Source organism: Talpa europaea (assembly GCF_964194135.1).
Source record: "Talpa europaea genome assembly, chromosome: 12".
Taxonomy (NCBI): Eukaryota; Metazoa; Chordata; class Mammalia; order Eulipotyphla; family Talpidae; genus Talpa; species Talpa europaea.
The window spans coordinates 74,609,649-74,633,740 of NC_140079.1; the positions used below are offsets into that span (position 1 = coordinate 74,609,649).

The 24,092-nt window shown below is 41.7% G+C and overlaps 1 protein-coding gene across 1 annotated transcript in view; it reads left to right on the plus strand.

Annotated features, from left to right (window-relative positions):
- The window catches only part of CALN1 (calneuron 1), a gene marked incomplete at both ends in the record, with an annotated part of 361,441 nt that overhangs the window by 174,822 nt on the left and 162,527 nt on the right, over positions 1 to 24,092 (plus strand). The window contains one exon of the mRNA XM_084250618.1: positions 5,177 to 5,320. Coding sequence (XP_084106744.1) covers positions 5,177 to 5,320 — 144 coding nt within the window. The remainder of the gene's footprint in view (positions 1 to 5,176; positions 5,321 to 24,092) is intronic.

The window sequence follows — 24,092 nt, forward strand, 5'->3', positions numbered from 1 at the left end:
TTGGCTCCAGTGTCCCTTTGCAATCTTGTCCTGATGCACTTCTTAGCCCTTTTCTCTGTTTCCATGTCCACCATGCAGTAGACATATTTGGACATGTCTATCTTGACACATTCTCCCCACTCTGCCTCCTTTCCCTTCTCTCCACGGCCTTGCAGTGCAAAGGATTCCAGCGTGACCGCCTGACAATTCTTCAGAGAGTTGTCTCTGTCACATGGAAGGCCTTCATGGGGTTTTGTGTAGACTGGCATTATTGCACATCTCTTATGACTATCTGGTCACTTCTCTGTCTCTCAAATTAGAATAGAAGCTTCTTACAGACTGGAAAGTTTCTTTTGCTATCTTTCTCTCCTATTGCACCATTTGGCATATAATATGGAAACTGCAGCTCTTCATGGAATGAATGATAGTGTTAATCATCTCTAAATAGTCATTGGTTGCTTTTCATAGAAAAGGTGAAAACCCTTTTAAATCTCTTTTGTCATTGGCTTTGCTCCTTCCCTATTTCTCTGACCTCCAGCTTTGTATCTTATGTTTTCTGGTGCATCTGTTTTGGTATTAATAATTGCCTTACCTGGCTTTGCTTGAACTGTGTCTGTCTCCATGACAACTTCTCAATGACATATATCGACAGAATGCATCTTATTCATTAATACAGGTGTCACATTTGAGTTAAAATCCAGTCTTCCTAAAGATACATTTTGTGACAAATAAACAGATTTCCCATCCAACAGGGATTGAGGTAGGGAAAAACTGGTTTTTATTACTAACTTGAGATTGCAAATTAGCACTGTGAACTTCAGCTGATTCTTTAAAGCCAGAGCATTAGCCAATGATCATTGACTCTGGCTGGTGTCTGGATTTCATCTGATGCACATGCTGTTTGGGTGGCCTGAAACATGAGTGTGTTCTGTGTGACAGGCCTGACTTTGCCATTGTTCCTGGCCGAAATTGACAATGTCCCCAGGGGGAGTATCTTAGCACCTCGGTCTAACTCTCAGAGGGTATTGGATCTTGACACAGACGGTACTAGTTGTAGCTATGGATATGTATTTTTTTTAAAAATGGAGTTGCTGGTATAACTAGCAGTAAATCTCTTGGGCTTTAAAGCAGGTTCCTCCCTACCGCAGGCCTTGTTTGGCTCCAAAACATCAGCGTCAGTCCAGCCAGGAAAGCCACAGATCCCTGTGGGAATGCAGATATTGGTTCTGGGAGATTCCATATGCAAGGAGTGGATTCCTTCCTCCAGAAGATGCATCTCACCTTGTCTCTGTTCATACGTCATATGATGACAGTTGCACAGGCTCCTCTTATCATGACAGACACCCCCTCTGTGCCTGCAATAGCATCTTGGAGGGGATGGAGTGGACATGCTGGGGCCTGATGGGCACGTGTTGTGTGAGACAGAGTGAGCTTTAAGACCCAGGCATAGCATACTTACCTAACTCTGAAGCACAGGAGACTCCAGTCCAAAGCGGATAAATTCTAGTGAAAAGCACACTGCATTACTGGATTGTTCCTGCAAACTTAATCCGGCTCCCCACTTCCCAAGGATGTGGAAAGTGGCCAGAGTCCCTTCACGCTGTGAGCAGGTTGCCCGTAGCCAGAGGCAGAGGGATCCAACCTGCCCCCATGTCTCCGCTGGTTTTATGGGCATATTTCTCACACTCTGTTCTGCTATTAAAAATAAAATGAGGCACACATCACATGTCTCATACTGCAAGACCCATTTCCTTCTAATAAACTTCTCATTTGCCTGGGCTTTCCCTACCCTGAAAAGATTGAATCTCAAGAGGCTCCCATTATGGATTTTTAGTTTTGGACTTTCATTTTTCTCTGCTATTTTGAAAGAAAATGAAGTTAGTGAGCTTTGTCTGCCTCTATAGACAAGCCCCCCCCCCCCCCCCACACACACACACTCACTCACTCACTCTCTCTGCCTGGGATCCAGGAGATAGTCTATGCAGAGAAGGACAACTTTGTCCTGTTTATCTGGGGCCTCAGAAAACAGACTCTGAGCTGACCTCGCCTGCCCAGTCTTGGGCTGGAACAGGACCATCCTCTTTCCATGCTGCAGACACAGAAACCATGGGGGCTTGAGGCCTCAAAGGAACATGTTCCCTTCACAGTGGGGCTGCTCTGGGGTGACCCTCGCCTGAGGGCTCACATGCCAAGTCCAGTAGCCCAAGTGTGAGGCAGCTCAGATGGGATCTAGCAGTCGGGAGGGCGGTTGGGAGGCAGGCCTGCCCAGGCTCTCATTTCCAGGCCAAGTTCTCAAACACCCCCCAGCCAGGTCCCTCCGGGGGTGTCTGCATAAAGATACAGGTTTCTAAGATCTAGACATGGCAGGCAGACCTCAGGAATGAGGCAGCGCACTGTCAACAGGAGACAACCCACTTGCTGACTGATGGTGACTTCACAGGGAGTTCAAGATTAAGTCAGAGATAGAGGAGGTCGATTGATATGCCTGGAAATGCAGTGGTCCAGAGAACAAGGGGCAGGGTGCTGACTGCAGCTGGCTACCAGCTGCCCCCCCTGGCATCTTGGGGCCTTGCAAGGTGTATGTCAGCTCTGATATAAAACCTGTTGTAGAGGCTGGAAGGGGATCCAACCTAACCCATTTTTCAGATGGGGAAATGAAGACTGAGGGGGATGCCTACTCTGGGTTGCAGAGCCAGATGACAAACTGACTTCCATGCGGGCTGACTTGCACCTCAGGAGACCCTACCCTTGCATCCTCCCACCTTTGGTGTCTGGGGGCTGTGGTCCCTGCTCTGCTGTCCTTGGTCTCTGTGTGCCATGGCTTCAAGCTGAGCATCAGCTCCCAGCCCTTTACAGGCCACCTGGACATGCTAGGAAACATATGGCTACTTTAGGGCATCTTGGGCATGTTTTGTTAATGGCAAAAGCTGAAAAGTACAGACAAACCCCTTGATTCAGAATTTGGACTGGACTAAAATTTTTTCTATATCGTCAATGGAAAAAAGAGGGGCATTTGAATAGCAGATTTATAGGGTATGAAAGAGAACACAGATTTCCTGTTCTTCTCTTAAACACTTTAACAATGTCTATGGATCCATGAAAGGCGGACTGGAAGGACCGTGGGGATCCTCGTGGCCAACCCAGCTCATTTTACACATGAACACACGAGGCCTTGGGGTTTGGCTGCAGACCTAACTAGTTAACCCGCCTGGCTAGGGTCCCGGCTCACGGGCTGGTCTTTTTTTTTTTTTTTTTTTTTTTCTTTGCTGGAGCCCAGATTTATTCACAGAAGGCTTTCCATGTACTGAATTAGTACTGATAATGAATTTTCTACTAATACATGATCCTTATTTATTCAGGCCCATTATCCATTGAACAGCTGTCTATCTGGTGCCTCTGGGAACATGCAAAGATGAATAAAGTGTATGAGGAGCTTGCAGCTCAGAGAAGCCACAGTTTCTGTCCCAGTTGTGGTGCTAAAGTCACGTGACAGGCATGAGTGGCCTGCTGAACAGTTAGCAGAAAGGGACAGGACTGTGGCTACTGTGAGCAATGATGTTTTTGTGTGATTTGACGTGCTCTTTTGTGATTTGGACAGGTAAAGAGGTAAGAGAGGGGTTCCAGGTGGAAGAACTGGTAGAATAGTGTAGTAGTCTGAAAAATGGCTCCTAAACTTATCAGGCCCCAATTCCTGAGGCTTCTTGCCTTTAAAAAAGGGTCTTTGCTAATGTGACTAAGTGAAGCATCTTCAGATGGGGAGATTATCCTGGAACAACTGCATGGTCATGCAGTGCAATCACAAGTGTCCTTACAAGAGGGAGGCAGAGGTAGGTCACAGAAGGGAAGGAAGAGTGTGACCACAGAGGCGAGTGAGGCAGTCACAAGCCAAGGAATGCCGGCAACCCAGAAGTAGGAAGATTCAAGGAACAGATTTTGCCCTAAAGCTTCTGGGGCAAGTGTGGTCCTGTCCACACCTCAGTTTTGATGTAGTGATACCGATTTCAGATTTTAAGCCACCACCAAATTTCTAGTGATTTATACCTTAGGAGGTGATAACCATGGGAGGGTAACACAAATAGGAAAGAGAAAAGCCTATTTGAGAAAGGATGTGGTTCAAGGTGTTTGTGGGAGAATAGTCTGATATTTAGAAGCCCAGTGTCCCATATTAGTTTGCAGCATTCCTGTAAATTTCTGTGTGAATCTTACTTTCCCAACTGGCATGTACAGCTGTGCAGGAGAACCATGGGCCTCGTGAATGGGCCTCATTTTCTGCTAACTACTGTGCTCCTCTGGTAGAGGCAGCCAATACTCATTGATTGGCATGATGGATGCTGGCAACTGCCATACCTGGGATTACGCCAGGTTTATTGATGAAAAATCAAACCTGGCCAAGTCTGTGCTCAGATAAGATTAGTGGATCACTCATCTTCAGATGGATCTAGAATTCCCCGTCATGCATAGCAGAGGCACAGTGGATTTGGAAATTGCTCAGCCAGTCTGGGACTAACATGTCAAGGGGTGCTCTGGAGGGTGAGGATTGGGGAAAAGCAGAGCAGCTGTGGTTGCCAAAGAGGATGGGCATCACCTGCCGAGTGAAATGGTCTTTTTGATAGCAGAGTCAAATTCCCTGCTGGCCCTGAGAGAATGTGATTAAAGATGTCTTTTGGACTCCTATGACACTCTTATTGATCTGAGGTTGTTTATAGCCATAAAACAACTGTAAATTAGAAGAATGAAATAAAACCAGCAGGACACTTTACTCCTCTCCTCCTATGAGGTTGAAGAAGTTTTCCACACAGCTCCTGCAGCAGCAGGGAGCTGAAATATATATATATCTATCTGCAAAGGGGAATCTCATTCTCCTTGCCTCGTCATGGCTGAAATTAAGCGGCAGCTTTCTTCTTGCAGCTGAAACCTAATCCTCATCCTGGCTTAGGAAGTGTCCTTGGTGAACACGGTTCTCTGCCGGGACACTGTCTAGCTGTGTGCCTGCCATGTGGCTTAGGTGTCTTCCCTTTTACCCTCTTTTTCCTTTTCTTTCTTTTCTTTGGTCACTCTCCAGGTCACTTTTATCTGATGGAAGGGTGTTGATGTGCACTGTCACACAGTTAGGAATTTTCAGTAGACAATCACCAATCATTTCTGGGCACTAAACCAAGTCATGTGACCATTGGACTTGTTTGCTTTTCTCTTATAGAAATCCGAGAGGCCTTTCGGGTTCTGGACCGAGATGGGAATGGCTTCATCTCCAAGCAGGAGCTGGGAATGGCCATGCGTTCTTTGGGGTACATGCCGAGTGAGGTGGAGCTGGCCATCATCATGCAGCGCCTGGACATGGACGGTGAGGTCCCCCGGCAGTGTCCCCCTGGAATGAACCCTGGCTCATCAGTGAGACCTTAGGTTTAGGCAGATATTTGGGATCACAAGACATAGGCTCGTGTCTCAGTTTATTTTTGAGAAGTGGAAATTTGGAGTAGATGACGGTTTTTCAAACAACACTCCATAGGTTTCTGGGGGACTGCATAGGTGCTTCTGGCGCTACCAGGGGGAGGAAAGTCCAGATTGCTGAAAAGTCCTTTAAAAAACAAAACAAAATACAGCTTTATTGAGACAGAATTCACACACAAAATCCAGCCATATAGGAATATTACTTAGCAATCAAAAAGATAAACTCATGCCATTCGCAGCAATGTGGGTGGAGCTGGAAGGAATTATGCTCAGTGAAATAAGCCAGAAAGAAAAAGAAAAATACTGGATGATTTCACTTATAGGAGGAATGTCGGGAACCAAATAAGGGATCAGGAAAAATTACAATCATAATAAATTCAAAAACAAAATTAACAGACAACTGTAAATCAGAGACATTCTGCAGGGGAAGGGGAGGGAGAGGGATCAAAATGGGAGGAAGGGCCTCCCTGGTGGTGCAAGGGTTAAGACACAACCTATGAAGCAATCTGCAACATTTGCAACATGAGTTCAATCCCCGGCCAGCCAGGGAGAAACCCATATGGTGCAGCAGACCTCTCCTGACTCTCCTGCTGCTCCCCTCAGCAGTGTATTTCAGTCAATCTGCCTGTTCTGTTCCCCACTCTGCCTCTGGTGAATTCTCACCCCCCACACCTCTGGCCTGTACCCCAGCTCTTGTATGCAAAAATAAAAAAAAAAAAACGGGAGGGAAGAAACAAGGGAGTATAGTGAGGGGTGAACTGGTGGTGGGAATTTTTTGGGGACTAACCTGAGAGGAGAAAGCATACAGTGTACAAAAAGGAAGAATGATGTTTCATACACACACACACACACACACACGTATAAATATATATATAAATCCATGCATTTAACCTGTATAATCCAATGATCTTTATGTATTCATGGATCTGTGTAACTAGTGCTATAATCAATTTTATTTATTTATTTTTAAAAGATTTATGCAGGGGGTGAAAAGATTCACCAGAGACAGAGTGGGGAGCAGAACAGGCAAATTGACTGAAATACATTGCTGATGGGAGTAGCAGGCGAGACAGGAGAGGTCTGCTGCACCATGTGGGTATCTCCCTGGCCAGGGATCAAACTCATGCTGCAGTGGCTGCGGATAGCTTCATAGGCTATGTCTTAACCCCTTGCACCACTAGGGAGGCCCCAATGATCAATTTTAGAGCATTTTCACCAATCCAAAAATAGATCCTGGACCTGTGAGCCATCACCTCCCAGCCCCTCTAACGCTAAGCCCTAGGCAACCACTAATCTACTTCCTGACTCTATGGCTTTGCCTATTCTGGTCTCGTCACATAACCAGGATCACATGGTAGGCAGCCCTTTACGACTCACTTCATTTACGTAGCATGTTTGTAGGGTTCTTTGTGGATTACAGCACAGATCACTATTTCATCTTTTTTTTAATGACCCAATCATATTCCATAATTTGGATATAACAGCATGTTTTTTTTTCCTGTCTTATATACTGCATTTCTACATACAACGTCACTGGGGAAAGGATTTCCCTACACTTAAATTCTGAAGAATGACTGCCTTAGATAATCTTTCAAGTTCTTTCCTTCTGTGAAAACCTAAGAGTCTATCCAACCTGGTTGTGACCCTCCTAATATTTAGATTCTGCCTTGACTAAAGGCCCAGGAAGGAGCTTTCTTACTCATTTATTTTTTTAACATACATACCCCCTTTGAAAAGCAGATTGATTGCAAGTATAGGGGGTCCAGAGTGGTGGGCTTAGGGGTCTCGGATAGAGCATGAAGAACAGACCAACTGAAAGAAATAGAGAATTGTGGGGAAGAAGGGTTTTTGGGAATAGATCAAGGTCATGGGAGGGGGATGGCTTGGCCTGCAGACTCACTGAAAGAACACAGTTCCCTCTTGTTCTCTTGCTCGACTTGTTGGGAGGATGGTAAGGGTTACTATAGGGTGAATACACCCCAAGGCCAGCCACTAAGTGCGGCTGTGGATACTTATTCCCTGGCTTAGAACAGAGATGTTGTTGCAGGTATGCTCAGTTGTAGGGGCGATCCCAGCCTGTCCTGACTGTTTTGATTTCTTGTGACCACCATGTCCATGCAGCCTGACTTGACCTTGCTTTGTATTTTAGAGGTCTTTCTGAAGCTGGCACCCCTTCTAGAGCAAATCAGATTCAATAGAATCCCATTTCAGAGATACATTTCCAGGAAAAAAATTTCCTCCTTAAAATAATAAAAGTCTTACTCTATATCTCTGTTTATGGAACTCGGAAAATTCTGGGCACTTGATTCTTCCAAAGCTCCTGTAATAAGACCTAGTTAAATGGGCTAGAAGCAAATGGAATTAGCATCATTTAATGAAAATTAGCTGGGACTGTTGTGGGAGAGTAACGCCTATGAGCTTTCAGGGTCCTCATCAAAGCCCATCCCCGGTCATTGCATATTTACTCTTTGACCTTGGCTCCTGCCACATTCTTATGTGCTTGCAAATCATCCCCAAGCCAGGAGGACTTGGAGTCCCAAAGGATCTTTGGTGATGGGTGTTATTCAAGGGACTCATCAGGATGCAGGCAAAAGTTCCATCTGGGATACAGTTTGAGAGACTTCAAGTTTCATCAATTTATTTGCATCTTTCCATACTCAGCTACCAATGCTAAAGGCACAGCTTACAAGCAAATCCTGTAGAGAATCTCTACTAGTTTCTTCAACAAAAGCCCAAGTCATCAGCTATTTCACGGTGACCCCACCAGGTAAAAACATTTATTTATCTTTGAAGTGCAGCTGCCTTGAAGTTTTGTTGTGTTGGCTACAAAGATTTAATCCAGAACATATGACAGCAATGAAGCAGTGTAGGCACAGTGCTTGATGCAGTTTATTAAGTGCCTAAATGTGGAAAGAGCTAGGTGAAAAACGCCCAGTCTGCGGCCGAAATGCGTGCCTTTAAGTGTTTTGTAAATGATGCTGGAGAGTAAAATTTCCGGGGCACTGAGTTGTGGATATGGGTGGACTGTTTTGCAGTGTGTCTTTCTCTTAATGGGGTCTTTTGAGCTGTTCTGTTTTTAAAAAGTCAGATTCTAATTATATCCTTCCTGACTTCTGCAACTGGGGATCCTCCACAGAGATTTGGTCCTACCTAATTAAGCTTACTTGTGGAATAGCAAAGATTTTTATGGGGATGATGTAAAAAAAAAAAAAAAAAAGAGTGTTTGGGCTGCAAATTAGGATTCTGTACCTCCTGGCCCACAGTCCCTGGTCCCTGGGATCCTGGGACAGGAGAGGTGGCAGTGCCTCCATCCATCCCAGCTGGCCACGATTAAGAGTGGGTCTGGCACACACACCAATCTTTTCCTTTTGGGGTCCCTGCCGGTTTGCCTGATGGTGAAGTCATACCTTGGGCATGAGGCCCAGCTGGAATTAGCCTAAGTGTGTCTGTGCAACCTAAGTCGACACAGGAGGCTTTCATTAGGTGGTTCCCTGGGAGTGGGGTGCCTTGCTGGCTACACATGTAACAGTAACCTCCCTGGATTAGGGAACTCGCCTGGATTTCCTGAACACAGCCTGCAGGAGCCAGACAGTTCCAGTCTGTGTGAGGAACTAGTTTTCCTTAACATACAGTGGAAGAGAGGCAGCAGGGTCTGGGAATGCTCTTCTGGCCCGTGGCCAATTTGCTTTCAACTTCTGGGACTGACTCTGTGTTCCTGTGTGCGTGCACACCTCATGGGCTGAAATGCTAGATTAAAGCGGAAAACCAAAATACTCCTGCCCAATGTGTAGGCTTCCTCCTTGACTAAGTCTGCCGAGGTTTTTTATTGAAACTTTAAAACTCCATTCTGCATCCCTTGGTGCTCACTCTCCCACTTTTCTTTCATCAGCCTCTACAGCACAGGTAAACAGTTTGACATCAGGTAGAGTCCAGGATTCACTTTTTTATAGATGCTTTTTTTTTTTTTTAAACCAGTACTTACCCTTCACCCGGATTCTTGAAGCCTGGCATCTTTGGTAGACTCCTGTAGGTATTAAGCTCAGGGTCCAACTTCATGCAAATTGGAGATCAACTTCTCTCTAATGCATCACAGTACTTATTAGTTATGAAGCATCTTTGGAAGAAGTGATGTAATAGTCACCCAAAACTTCAGTCTTTTATGGAAGTGTGTTGAGAATGTGAAGGTGTCTGTGGGCTCTGTGGTCCCCCAACTGCTCCCTTCTGCTCCATCATCTCCTGTAGCTTCCTGCCACACTTACTGTGGATTAGGGCCTGGTTTCTTCAAGGGATATTTTTGACTGCTTTCTATATTTTAATGGGTTCACTGACCACACATGATGATTTTGTGGAATGAATCTGTCTAGCTTTGCAAATAATTTCCTGAAACGATCAAACCAGGAGGGGTCCTCAGCAGCCGAAGGCCCTTGCAGCGTCCAGCTCACATTTTCTCATGCACATCCCTCCCTTCTAAGCTGCCACTGTGTCCCCTCTGTTGCATGCAAAGAACAAAATTCCCTCTTTGAAATAAATGCCAAGGGTGCCCTATCTTTTTCCTCCTTGATTTTCCTCTGCTCCTCAAAACTGTTGCATCTCATGAAATTCCAGCAACTTTGGAGTTTTTGAAATGAATTCTTATCTCTCAATAGGTTTGCAACTTTTTTTTTTTTTTTTTTTAGGTTCACCCACCACTGCCTGGTTGGTGAATTTGATTCAATTTAGTTTGGTTTTAAAAGGATCTATCTAGTGTTCATTGTGTCTGAACTTGCTTGTTTTTATGGTTGGCAGGATTTACTTTTGGTTCATTTTGAGCTAAATCAATGAACTGTAGAGAACAAAATTATGGCCAGAGTCGCAGGAGAGACCTAGCCGTGTCCCGGCTGTTAGCCTGTGTGTCTGCCTCAGCCTCTCGCTCACTCCCCGTTCATTACAAGTATTGGATGTTTCAGTTTGCTGGTTGGTAGTGTGGTTGTGACTCTTCTGTTTTTGCTTGTGATTTCCTAAAGCAGAAAAGGGTTTAGGCTTCCTTCTGAGTGATTCTCACTTACACTTTGCAGACACATCAGACACTGGATCTGATGCTCTGGGACTGGCATGTGTCTGTTTTGTGAGCCTGAACATGTACTTCTTTCCTGTGTGTGAGGAAAGGTGCCCGAAGAGGTCTGTGTGAGGTTGAAGCAGTGGGGGCTTTTATCCTAAAGCAGAGGTTTCTCCACCTGAGTGCACAGTAATGTGCAGGAAGTATGCTAAGCAACTAGTTAGAAGTAGGATCCTGGCCTAGAGCCCAGGAACCTGCATCCCCGTTAAGAATCCCATCAGGGGGCCTCCCTTGGTAGCACAAGGGGTTAAGTCACAGCACTGTGAAGCTATGTGCAGCCTCTGCAGCACAGCATGAATTGGATCCTCGGCCAACCAGGTTGCTGCCCACATGGCGCAGTAGACTTCTCCTGTTGTGCCCACTGCTCCCCTCAGCAGTGTATTTCAGTAGATCTGCCTGCTCTGCTCCCAACTCTATCTCTGGTGAATCCTCTCACCCCCTGCACCTCTGGCCTATACCCCAGCTCTTGCATGCATAAATAAATCTTTAAAAAAAATCCCATCAGGTGCCAGATAGCATGTCTGCTGATATAACTGGAGGAACTTTGGTTAAAAGAAAAAATCTAAAACCAAAGAGAAATCTTCAAGCTTGTAGATATGAGCATGAGGGTAGATGCTGGGAAGGTGGTAAGGAGCATTTCCTGTGGGGATTTGATGGAGTAGCAGGCACTCTGTGCTCAGTGCCTGAAAGCAGGAAGCCCTTCAAGGGCTCACAGACATGGAGACCTTGGCTTCCTCAATCCTCCAGTCATGGCCCAGGGGACTGCAGAATCATCAGCACCTGGGAACATGCTTAAAATGCTGAGTCTCAGGCCCACCCCGGACCTGCTGATACAGAATCTGCCTTTTTAACAAGAGCCCCAGGTGCTCATAGGCATCTTAGAGAGGTCTTAGTCTAAGACACATTTCACAGCCCAGAAGCAAACCCCACCTTGTTTCCTCACTTGAGGATCTCTGGATGTGCAGCACCCCTTCCCCAATCTCCTGCCAGTCACTCAATGCATGGGATTAAAGTAGTTCAGAGAGCAGAGTTCTGATAAAGGGCTATTACAGAAAAGTATCTCTCCCAATGTTTGCATTTGTGAATAAGCATGGTTGGCATCAAACTACTTTGTATTCTAGGCTAATGAATTATTAGCTAGTCTTCCTGTGGTGTTGACTGGGATCACCCAATGATATTTAACACTTATATATTGCACCCCATGCCCTCATTAAAAGCACTGAGTGACAATAAAACTCCCTGCCCCACACAGAATCTTCACCACGGGCCATGCACCGTTCCAAGCGCTTACTTTATTAACTTACTTAGTACTCACAGTAGTCATAGGTACTATTATGGGCCTCATTTTATGCAAGAGGAAAATGAAGTCCAGAGGTCTCAAGTAACTTGCCCAGGTCACTCTACTAGTAAGAAGCATGTGAATCTGAAACTGTCACCAAGTATCTTGTATACTTATTCTTCTTCTAATTTAAGGTCATAGGCCATTTCGTGTGACAAAAGGATATTGAAACAGCAACTGAACAGAACACACATACCACACACACACACTTCATAGTCACCTTTGGCTGGAGAAAAACTCCAGCTACCCTCCAGGTTATGTTCATATGAGACAAGCCTGACCCTAAGTAGAGTTTGCAAATTGAAAATTGTGTCTTGGCTTGTCATTGCTTTAACAAGAAGCAAGAAATTTAGGTCCTTCCTCTTCGGATAGGTAGTAGTGTGGATGTTTGGATAAATCCATGCCAACATTCCTATCTTGCTAAGCAATTCCTTCCTCTATATTGTGCCTCTATATTATCTTAATCTTACTGACAGTTCACCAAGTTCACCACATTGAATCTCACTTTCAGCTACAGACCAAACTGTTCAAGTCACTTCCAACTACTCTAGCCAACATAATAACAGCATTTCTGATCTGTGTATCATTTCCATAAGAGTATCCTCAGCCAATATTACATTGTGTCCCCCTTGTTTTAGCTCCCTGGAATCCATTGCTCTACCTATCTCCCATGTTTACACTGATATAAATTAACAACATCTGGTTATTGTGTTCTTCCATACTGTGTTCATAGACTTGAAACTCATCTGATTCTAGTCATGGGTTTAGACGAAGTAAAACTTTGTGAGGAGTAGATCTTGAAGATAGGTATCCCCTCCAAGGCAGCTCCCTCATTTCTGTTTATTAAAAGTCTCCATGATCTCCAGGTTCTTTAAGCTGAACTTGTCTGACCTCATGTAGATAGCAGAGAGGATGTCAGGGACACTTGGGAATTCAATTTTCTGAGGCTACCCAGAGGTCCCCATTTAGGTGTCAGGTCCAATTTCTTTCCAGTTAGTTCCCTAAATTTCACATAAGAAACTTATGAGCTGGTGGTACAACTTATAATTCAGTAGACCTCACATTTAAACTTGGGGTCTTCTTTGCATTGTAAGAAGTAACTGATTTGGGGGAACACACCAGAAGTACTCTAGTTCTCTGACTATCACCCGAACTGAGAGTTTCACGGTTTGAGCTTGATTTTTATTTCAAGGACACTCAGAGGCTGCTCCCCCACCCCCTAGTCTCTGCAGTCATCATTGCTTTTGTAAAGGTCAAACATAGGAGCTCCAGGGGCCTTCCAAAGCCTTGCTTTCAGTAATTATTTTATCCCCAGAAACCCACAGATAACATTTAATTAATGATGATGCCAGTGCATGGCATAGATACCAATATCCCATTTTTCATTAGCAAAAAAAAGGTGAGCACTTCACTTAAGATCAGAGATAAGCAAATCAATCTCAGAATCCCACTTAGGAAATTGGTTTCCTCTTGCTACCACATACTGTGTCATCTTGAATAGAAATTATTCTGGGTTCCTGGAAGTGAGAAAATTATATGAAAGATAAGAGCCTGCTGAAATTCTTCATACATTGAATACATTCTTCATAAATAAGTAATATTTCTCTCAGCCAAAGTTTAACAAAATGAATGTATGACAGTTCTCATCTCAGAACACTCCAACTGGTGTTGAGTATTATTTATCAAATCATTACTAGTACAAAAGCAAAATATGCAGGCTTATTTTGTTTGAGCTTAGAAGTGCAATGAAGTACTTTTCATATGTTTTTTGGTTATCCATTTTTCCTTTTGTGGATTTTCTGTTTGTTTGTTTTTTAAATAAAGACAAGCTAAATTATGCTTCATTAATAACTGCAAAATATGAGTTCTCACTCCCACTGTATGTCTGCTGTGGGTTGGTAGGGTGTTTCTTCTTTGTTATCTTCACTTAGGAGTCTTGAGAGATGGAAATCATGCCTGTGTTTTCATGAGAGCTATGACAAGACAAAGAGACTGAGTGAATCCCATGGTGACTCTTCAAAGTTTTGACACTTCTATTCACATCTCATTGGCTGAAGCAAATCCTATGGCTGTGCCTAATATTAAGGGGTGTAGTAATATATTTTGAGTCCAGGGCCAGAAGGAAATGAACTGGAAATATTTAATGAACACTAATTAGGACTTCAGTATTTAATTTGTTTTTTTTTTCTTTTTTATTAGAAGGTCACATTGTTGCAAAATTTTTATCTCAGAATTAACTTTTAGAAATACTATGAGTAATGGGAAAATTGTTAAGGGAGATTTTACACATGCCTTTCAGATTGATCAAGTAGATAAAAGTAAGTAGCAGAATTTGAATGACATTGAATGTCTGTGTATATGAAGGTGTGTGTGTTTGTGTAATACAAATTTTGTACCCTTAAAAGGAGAATGCCCTCTTTTTAAGTAATATTGGAACATTAACAAAACATGGCTCTGGGTTAGGCCATAAAGACAGCATAATTAAATTCCAAAGGACAAATATTATAGGTACACTCTTTGACTACAGAAATTGACAACAAGTTTGAATAAGAATTCTACCCACTAGAAAATTTAAAAATTAAAATCCAGAACCATGTCAATTTAATGAAAAAATCCAAGAGCTTATTCTTTTTTAAAGAAGGTAATAAATTGACCAAATATAGCACATGAGAGATACCATTAAAACTAGAAATGAAAAAAATATGGAACTTTTAAAAAGGAATATTTGATACAATTTTGTGCTGATGCATTTGAACAACTACAAGAAATGGAGATCTTTCTGGAAAAATATAAATTATTGAAATCTACTCAAGCCGAAGTAAGTAGTTTATATCGGAAGTTGCATACTTGCAGCCTACCAGCCAAATATAGCTCATAACCATGTTTTATTTGGCTCACACATCATTTTATAAAGCAGAAAATCTCATGTTAAAAATTGGAATTTCTAGCTCCTCTTAAAATATTGGAGAATTTGGCAAGCCCTGCATTCCTTCATTGCAATAATTTGGTAGAGTTGAGTAGCAGGGGCAAATACCACAGTCTCTACCATTCCTTCATGTCTTATACCTCTGTGCTCCTTCATTGATGGACTGGTTTGGTCTCTGTATTTTGGAGTTCATGACTACCTAAATAGGCCAATGAAGTAATGAGGTGTATTCTGCTATTGTGATCCTTCTTTCTTCAGTTCCCTTAAGTATGGGGTGTATTTTGTATGTTTTTGTTTCTCTTTTCCTTATTTGGTGTCATTGCTAAAATCTTCAATAGATTGCTTATTTTATTTTGATTTCTCATTTCATAATTAAGGCAACTAGGACAAGAAATTTGCCACTGAGAAGCACCTGAGAAATACCTCCTAAGCTTGGTAGATTGCAAGAGCATTCTTTTCTTTATAATATTTTATTGTATTTGTTAATTCCTTCTGCCACTTTACACATTTTTTAAGGAAAGTATAATTTCCAAATGCCTGGGATTTGAGATGTCTAGTTTGTATTTAAATTTTATATTTTTATTGCATTGTGGAAAATAAATACAACTTGCTATTTGCTAGGATTTTCTTTCTAACCCTGAATAAGATGAATCTTATGTTCCTACCTGTATAGTGTAAGACTCTTATGTGTACGTACAAGTTATCTTCCTATTCCCTATAGTACTTCCACCAGTATTTTGGTTATTTTATCCAAGATAAATTAATGCGGTGTTTTGAAGTCTTCCACTGTTCTTTTATTGCTTCCTCAGTTTACCTCCAGCAGTTTTTATTTTAATTTTCAATGCTTTGTTTGTGCTCATGGTGGATTTTACCATTTATCAATGTAAATGTTCTTTGCTCTTGAGTTATGCTTTTGCTTTCTGTTGATTTTTGCCACATAACCTTTCTGTGTTTGCGTAATAGTTATTGTTATGTGTGGCCGTCGGGACCCTTCACAATTCTACAGCTGCTTCTTCCAGACACACAGTGCACTGTCCGTCTGCCCTTTCTGTATGATTTTGTTAGGTGTGGAACTTTTGTACTACATGTATGCTGATATTTTAATTTTTAATTACTCTTTTTATTCATAAGCATAACCTGTCACTTCAGAACTTTTTGGTTGGTTCTTAATTTTGTCACTTTGTTTTATGCTGATTCCCACTTGTCCTTATTATTTGTCTTCTCTTTTGATAACAGTAGGTTTTTAAAAATATGCATATTGTCCTGTCAATTGTTTGGAAGTTAGATATCTTACTTTCACTTTTTGTGGTCATGGCAGTAGAGTTTTTGTTCACAAAAACCTCTGTAACTCCTAACATCAGTTACAAATTAATAGTACTTGCTTTGGTTTTTGGAAGATGGGAACTTAAATGTCTCTCCCTTTCTCATTACTATTCTTTGTGAATTTCAATGTATGGTTATTGTAAATATACTTACATTCCCTTCTTTCCTTTTATGATTTTGATTGTCTTCCATTTTAAAAAATATTATTAGTTTTACAACCACATTTAAAACACTTACTGGCCTGCACATTTAGCTGACTTCAGCCCCATATACCCAACCACACTGAACTCATTTGATGGTTCTAATTTTAATTAATATACATTTATTTTGGTATAAACTTTTCAAAATTTCATTGATTTTTTTTCTTCCTCAGTCTTACCTCAACCCTAACTTAGTATTGTAAATCAGACAGCGCCTTTCTCTCTCTCTCTACACATACATACTCACACACACACATACACACACACACTCACACATGACAACTTGATTAGGTCTCAGATTTTCTGGTTATAGAAATTTGCTGTTAAAGTTCTATGATTGCTACTCCTTTATTTTTGGTTTTTAATATTGTAATGATGCTTGTGACCAACCTACTGTTTATTCCTTATGAACAACTTAGTTGTTTTTTTGGGGGGGTTGGAGGGAGTGCTCATTTGTAAAGTGTGAACTTCCCTCCAGTCTGTTTCCTGCTCATGTTGCCGGTGATGGTGGTGGTGCTGCAATGTCTGATTAGGGCTCCTTCCCCTGTGATTCAAGCTCTCAATTTTTAGACTGAATTTTTGCTAGAAATTATCTCTGACCCCTTTGTTTTCTGCATCTGCTCCCTGTATTTCAATCTCCTCTGAGATGCTAGGTCCTGGACTGTGGTTCCCAACCCCCCATATATGTCCTTTCTCATCTTCATTCTTCTGTTTTACATATAGATATTTTTCTTCATTACTTTCGAGGTTTTTCCAGTGAACAGTCACTGCATTTTATTTCTGTAACAATGCTTTCTCATCGCTCTAATTTTTTTCGAGTCACTTTTCTAATTTGGTTGGTGTGATGTCTCAGTGTTGTGCAGGATATAAACCAGATGCTTTTGGCACATTTGGTGGTAAATCTATTGGAAAATCAGGCAGGTGCTGAGTTCCGAGACAATCGATGGTGCATTCTGAACCCCAGTATCTGTCCACAGGTCACTTGATTTTGTGAGCGAGAAGAACCCAGCTTGCTTTAGTCAAACTAGGGACCAGACTGGACTGGGCTCTTGCAGAGATGGTTGCAGGACAGTAAAGAATCTGTAAAAGACAAACGAAAAATACTCCTTGAAGTTTCTGTGTCTGTACTATGTGGCTTCTCGCGTATTTTTCATTTCCACCTTATTTCAGTGGGTAGAACTTTTAGATCCAACCGGTAATTTCAGGCACTTTTTCTTATTTCCAATTTTAATGAAAATGTCCCCAGAGTTTGATCTTAAACTTGCACATGGCATTGATTGCTGTTTGAGATGGATATTAGCAATTATGGTAAGGTAATAGCTTGTTCTTAGTTTACCTTTTTTTTCTTTTAAATCAATAATGACTGTGGAGTAACTTTTTGGTATTTACTGAAATAGCGATGTAGTTTTTATTGTTTTACTTGCTGAAGATGTGCATTACTTAATTGGATTTACTAAAATTTAAAAGCTCCTACAGTCCAGAGATGATTCCGCCTTAGACAAGATGAGCTTCTCTTTCAGTATACTGTTTTTTGACTAGCTGTTGTTTTATTACTTTTAGTTAGATTTTTGCATATATGGCCACAAAAATAATGAAACCATTACTTCTTATTTTCATTTGACTAATGTTTGTGTTACAGTTTTGCTGAACTTCTACAGGTATTAGGGACTTTTTCATCTTTTTGTACTGGAACAATTTTTAAAATAGTGTTTGAACACATATTCCCATGAAATCACATAGACAAAACAGTTTGGGATGGTTCTTTAACAGTATTTAGTCTACATCATGTTTACTAACCAATTCAAATGATCATTTTCTTTAATGGATTTGATTATCTATTTGTTCCCAGAATTACCCATTTTTTTGGATTTAAAATGTGTTAACCTAAAGGTATATTTGAATGTCATTTAATTCTGAAAAGATATCATCTTTGTGGTTTCTATTATATATAACATGTGTTATATATATGAACATATATATTATGTTATATATATTATATGTTATATAATATATACGAACATATATATTATATATGAACATATATATTATATATATGAACATGTGTTATATATATGAACATACAGTGCTTATATGCACTGATTTCTATTTTTATATGTGTATTATATATATGTGTGTATATATATATCTTTGTTTTATCTTAATTTGATTACCAGATGTTTTTCCTTCTAAATGTATATATGTTTTTCCTTAGAGAATTATATCACTGCCTTGTTTATCAGTGGTATTGTTTTAAATTTTGGTGAGAGAATTTGCATTATGGATTTTAATGTTGCTAGTAGTTTTTTGTTTTGTTGTATTCTTTCCTTATTTTCCCAAGCTCCCTTTAATCTTAGCTTATACTCACTGATTTCTATTTTTAATTGATTCATAATTCAAATATTATAAAATGCACAGTTCTTGAGTGTTCAGTTTGATGAGTTTTGACAATTATATACAGCAGTATAACTCATACTCTAATTTAAAGCATAAAACACTTCTATTACCCAAAATAGTTCCTTGACAAATAATTTTTCCCACTTTGCATCTTACATATTCATTTAACAGTATCTTTTAATTAACAGACATTTTAAACTTTGATTAAATCCAATTTATCACTTTTTTCTTTCATGTTCAGTGTTTTTGATTCCTGTCTAAAAAATTACTTGCCTCATCAATGTTATAAAAATATCTTACTGCATCTTCTTTATAAGAGTTATGGTTCTAGCTTTTGCACTTAGGTCTATGAGCCAGGTGAAATTAGTTTTTGTGTATGGACAGTGCTAGAAGTCTAAGTTCAGTTTGCCCTGTGCAGATTTTCGGTTATTCCAAACATACTTTATTATAAAGTCTTTTCTGATATCACTAATAGTTTTACTGTTTTTTCTCCCCCAGCCATGTTAGAGAGCTTTAAATTTTCCTATCATTAAAAAACCCTCTGGGGCCTTCCCTGGTGGCGCAGCGGTTGAGCGGTTGGCTGCAAGGTTGCCCACAGCCTCTGCAGCGCTAGTTCGATCCCTGGCCACCAGTGAGGGTCCCACAGGGTGCGCAGACCTCTCCTGCCATGCCCGCTGCTCCCTTCAGCAATGTATTTCGTCAATCTGCCTGTTCTGCTCCCCACTCTGGCTCTGGTGAATTCTCTCACCCTCCCGCACTTCTGATTGTACCCATTCTTGTATAAATAAATAATTAAAAACAAACAAACAAACAAACAAAAAACCCTCTGACTTTATTTCCTCTCTTGTTTGACTTTATTTCATTGATTTTTGCTTTTATTTTAGATTTTATTCTTTTCTCCAAATTACTGAGTTTAATTTGTTCTTTTTTTTCTAAGTTGCTAAAGTGGAATTTAGGTCATTGATTTTAGACCTTTAAATATAAGTTTTAAAAATTTTGAAAATTTAGCCATATTCCATAAATGCTTTTTAAAAATTATAGTAAATTTTTATATTTTCAGGGAATTGGACACGGTTTGAGTCAAGAAAAGGGGTGAGTCAGAATAACATTGACCAAGGACATCCTTTAGTAAGAATAACATTGACCAAGGACTTCCCTCAATAAGATGAGAAAGCCAAGAGTCTAATCAGTCATACCTTCTCCAAGAAGTCTTTCTGGCTTCCCTCCGGTCTTTCTGGCTTCCTACTCCACTTTGTTGCCACCAAGAAAACACAGATCCTAGAATGTTATAGCAACACCGATGACATCAATAATAACAATTATTTGCCTGAATGGAGTATTTTAAACTTTGGAAAGCATCCTTGCCTGTCTCCTCTCTCTTCCCCAGTGTTCCTGTAATGGCCTGTGTGGCTGAGTTTGCAGGGCACAGGTGGGTGGTGCCTTGGAGGAGAGAGCAATGGAGAAGGGACATGCCTATTTCTCAGCTGCATAAATTGTGCTGCATTCTTTTTTCCAGGCATTCAGGGTTTTCCATTCCATAAATCTTGATATGTTTTGCTCATTATCATTCAGTTGGCAGTTATTTTCTAAATCCCTCATAGTTTTTGTTGTTGTTGTTGCTTTGTTTTTGTTTTGACTCAAGGGCTGATTAAAATATCATGCTAGTTTCTAAGTAATAGATTTTATAGAGCTCTGTCATCATTAAATATCCTTTACATATCTTACTGTTATCATTACCATTGGAAAACATACTTTGAATGCATTTGGTCCTTTGAAATTTACCAAGTCTTGGTTTGCCCACCGGGCTGTGATTCCTTATACATTTGAAAAGAATATCTATTCTGCATTAGTGGGTGAAGTATTCTCTAAATGTCAATTAAGTCGAGCTGGTTGATAGCTCTGACAAGACCCTGCAGATGTCTTTATGCTTCACAGTTGAACTACCAAGCTTTTTGAAACACACCAGCTTTCTGGGCACAGGGGAGTTGTTTTCTCCAATTCCACCTGGTTTTCTGAAAATTTGGGAGCTCTCTCTCCATTCTGCCACCTCTTCTTCATTCTTGTGGAGGACCCCAGGAAGCCTGGAGGGCCTCAGAGGGATTTCTCTGAGTTCTCTTGCCCCAAGCCTTCAGCCGACTTACTGTGGTCACTCAGTTAAGGTCCCCGTCCAAGAAGCAGAGTGTAAGTGGAACCGAGGTCCTTGTTCTCCCGGGCTCCTTGGCATTTGAATCTATCTTAGGTGCTCACATGCGCCTGTTCAAGTTAAAGTCAGGCTGATTCCCCCTTCACCACATCCACCATGAATGAAGCAGCAACCATTTTGTGTCATCACTTTCTGGAACTTAGTTCATTTAGGTTTCTTTGACTCCTCAGCATTCTGATGGATTTTTTTTAAAGAAACTTTGATATTGTGATTCATCCCACTTCCTTCATTGGCAGGTGATTAGGATGGTCTCTGGGACTTTCTACACAGTCACCCTAAGTGTGGTTCCCCTAGTTTCTTTTTTGCTTGTCTTTCACAGACCATGTTTTCTAACCTCTGAGAATATGGAGTTTTTCAAAAATATTTCGTGTAGTTTCTGTAAGTGAAGTATGTTTCAGGAGTATGATCTTCCTGACGGTTGTTTTTTTCCTATGGCAAAATCTTTTCTTATATCTACTGAAATGACACTACCACTGCCATGAACTGCCCTCTCAATGAGAAATGAATGACAAGGTCTGCCCTGATCATTAGCCAGGAGACTGCAAGTGGCTGTCTTTAGTTCGCACAGGTAGTGTCTCAGGTCTGCTGAGCACAGCCTCCCCCTCTCCCTGGACTAGCCAGAACCCATCCAGAGTGCCTTGTGGGTTGGTGGGACTCTGTCTTGCTGCAGGCACCTCTGCCCTGTTCTCTGTCCGAATGGAGCAAGCCAGATGCCTGGCATAGGTGCCCTTCTGCATCTCCAGCAGGGCCTGGGCCAGATGCCCCTCACCCTCTGCTCCATCTCTCCTGTGCCTAGTGCCCCCATGCACAGCACACCAGTGACTCTTCCCGCTAGCCCCACACACCCTCCACTCCATGGCACACCATCATAGCCAGTTCACCCATTCCACGAACATTTATTGAACCCTTCTCTGTGCCCCACACTATTTTAGACTGTCTATGGCACTGTTAAAAAACAAAACTCAACTGAGTAAATTTAAAGATATAATTGGCTTTATTTAATGGTTCATGAGTCAGGCAGCATCTCTATGTGACAGTTAGGAAGGCGCTCTGAAGAGCTCTACCAAGTCTAAGACTTTTATTGGTAGGAGGAGGTGAGATAAGGAAGAGTGGGTTTTTTCAGCAAGGTCACCTTCCCTTGGGGGACAGGCAGGGTCTATCATGCATATTACCTGACAGAAATTCCAGTCTAATTAAGACTGCATTCCTGGGAGAGGCTGAAACTACAGTTGTTAGGTGTTGTATTTGGAGGCTTAGCACAAGTGACTTCATATTGGATGTGTTGTCCCTTGTATGAAAAATACAAGCCAGCAAACCAAATCTCTGCTCGCGTGTGGCTTACATCCTAGTGGAGAAATACTTATTTCACCTCTCTTAACTCATTTAATCCTTACCATATGAAATAGGTTCTTTTATTGTTCTCATTTTCCAGATGAGAAAATGGAAGCACAGAGAAATTAAGTAAATTGCCCAAGATCTCCCAGAATTAGCTGGACGATAACTCCTGTGGGTAATGCATCCATTTGTAGCACAGGAGGGGTGTTTTTGGCCAGGTCACTGTGAGCCAGCACAGGGTTCTCTCCAGAGGACAGAGGTGTGCTGCACCATCACACCACCTGCTGGACCTGCATGTGCGCTCTGGATCTTGCTGGTCTTCCGTGTTAAGTTGCTGTTGCCATTTTTTTGTGTGTTTGTAGATTTTCAGAGCGTTCTAATTAGGAGTCAGGGGAGGGCGAGCCTGCTGCCAGGACAGCGTGAGAGTCTCTGAGGCCTGATTTCTGACACTAGCTGACCACATGGACCTAACCTGATGTGCTGTTGTGATATAGATGTTTCTGCTGTTTTCTCTGAGGGACACAGAGCAGGTAGCCTGTTCCACGGTAGCTGCAGACAAACTCACTGCATAAGGAGACCATCAAAAATAATCATTTCTCATGGTGAGCTCTGAAACCAAACATTGAACCAAAATTTTACTAAACTTATGCTTTTCTAGCTCTATACCCCTCACTTCCCCAAGCCTCAGAAAGGGCAAGCACTTAGCACAACTGGCAAGTGATGAATAGATTCTTCCCTCATTTACATAGCTATTCATTAGCTAGAATTACCATGGCAACTGTGCCTTCCAGACACAAACCTGTGGGCCCAGCCCAACTTCTTTTTGGAGCTTGTCTGGAAGCCTGTGCTAACTACTCTCTCTGCACTTGTTAGGGGAGAATTTTAGGGGCAGGTGCCTAGAGGTTTCCAGTCATCTGTAAGTGGCCAGGAAATGACAGGTCCTGGACAGGACAGAAAACAGGCTGCAAAACATGACTTTGAGCCTGCCCTTGCCTGGTGCAAGCTAGTCAGGTTTTCAGTGGGTGTGTTTTCATTTCAGTGGTGTCATTTTTCCCCATGGACACATGCCCATCTGTGTGAGGCCCTTGGTGCATGCAAGCACGTGCACGCACGCGCGCGCGCACACACACACACACACACACACACACTGCTACAGAATTTTCCGGAATATGCAAGACTCCTTTGAGGGAAAGGAGATTAGGAATAAGGTGGGTATGAGGAATAAGAGGCTTGGGGACTCAGAGGTGGATCTAAACTTTTGCTTGCCTCTTACCAGTCCAGGATCCTTGTCCAATCCAGTGGTTTTGAAGACTTTTCCATCCAATCAGGAAATAGTCCCAGCTCTTCTGATTGCTAACCCATTCTAAGGGTTAGCAAACAGCTTCCGAAGTCCAGCTGCCTGGTTTGTCTTTCTGGTGATTCTACAGATGTGGTGACAACTGGACAGACAGAATCAGCATCGACTTCTTTGCTTTAGTCAGACACCAAAGCTGCTTTAGTTTTGCATTTTGAAGTGAGGTCATTAGCCATCTTGAACTTACTACCTGTGAAGATTTTCACTGAGGTTGATTGTATATTAGTCCCAAATGCAGCTGTCATCTTTTAGGAACTCAAGATGTATGTATGCAATTGGCTTAATCCTTCCCTCTCTCCCTGACACCACCCTGCCTGTGTTCTCACCAATTTGGGCTAAAAGTGCTTATGCCCTGAGATCTCATCCTTGGGGGCTTCCACCTGCTACCACCTGATGTTTGTTCTCTCAGCTGAGCTTAGCTTCCTCCCATACCCACATTTCTCTGACAAAATCTCACTTCTTATGGTTTGAAGCACCATGGCTGGATCAAGGAGGA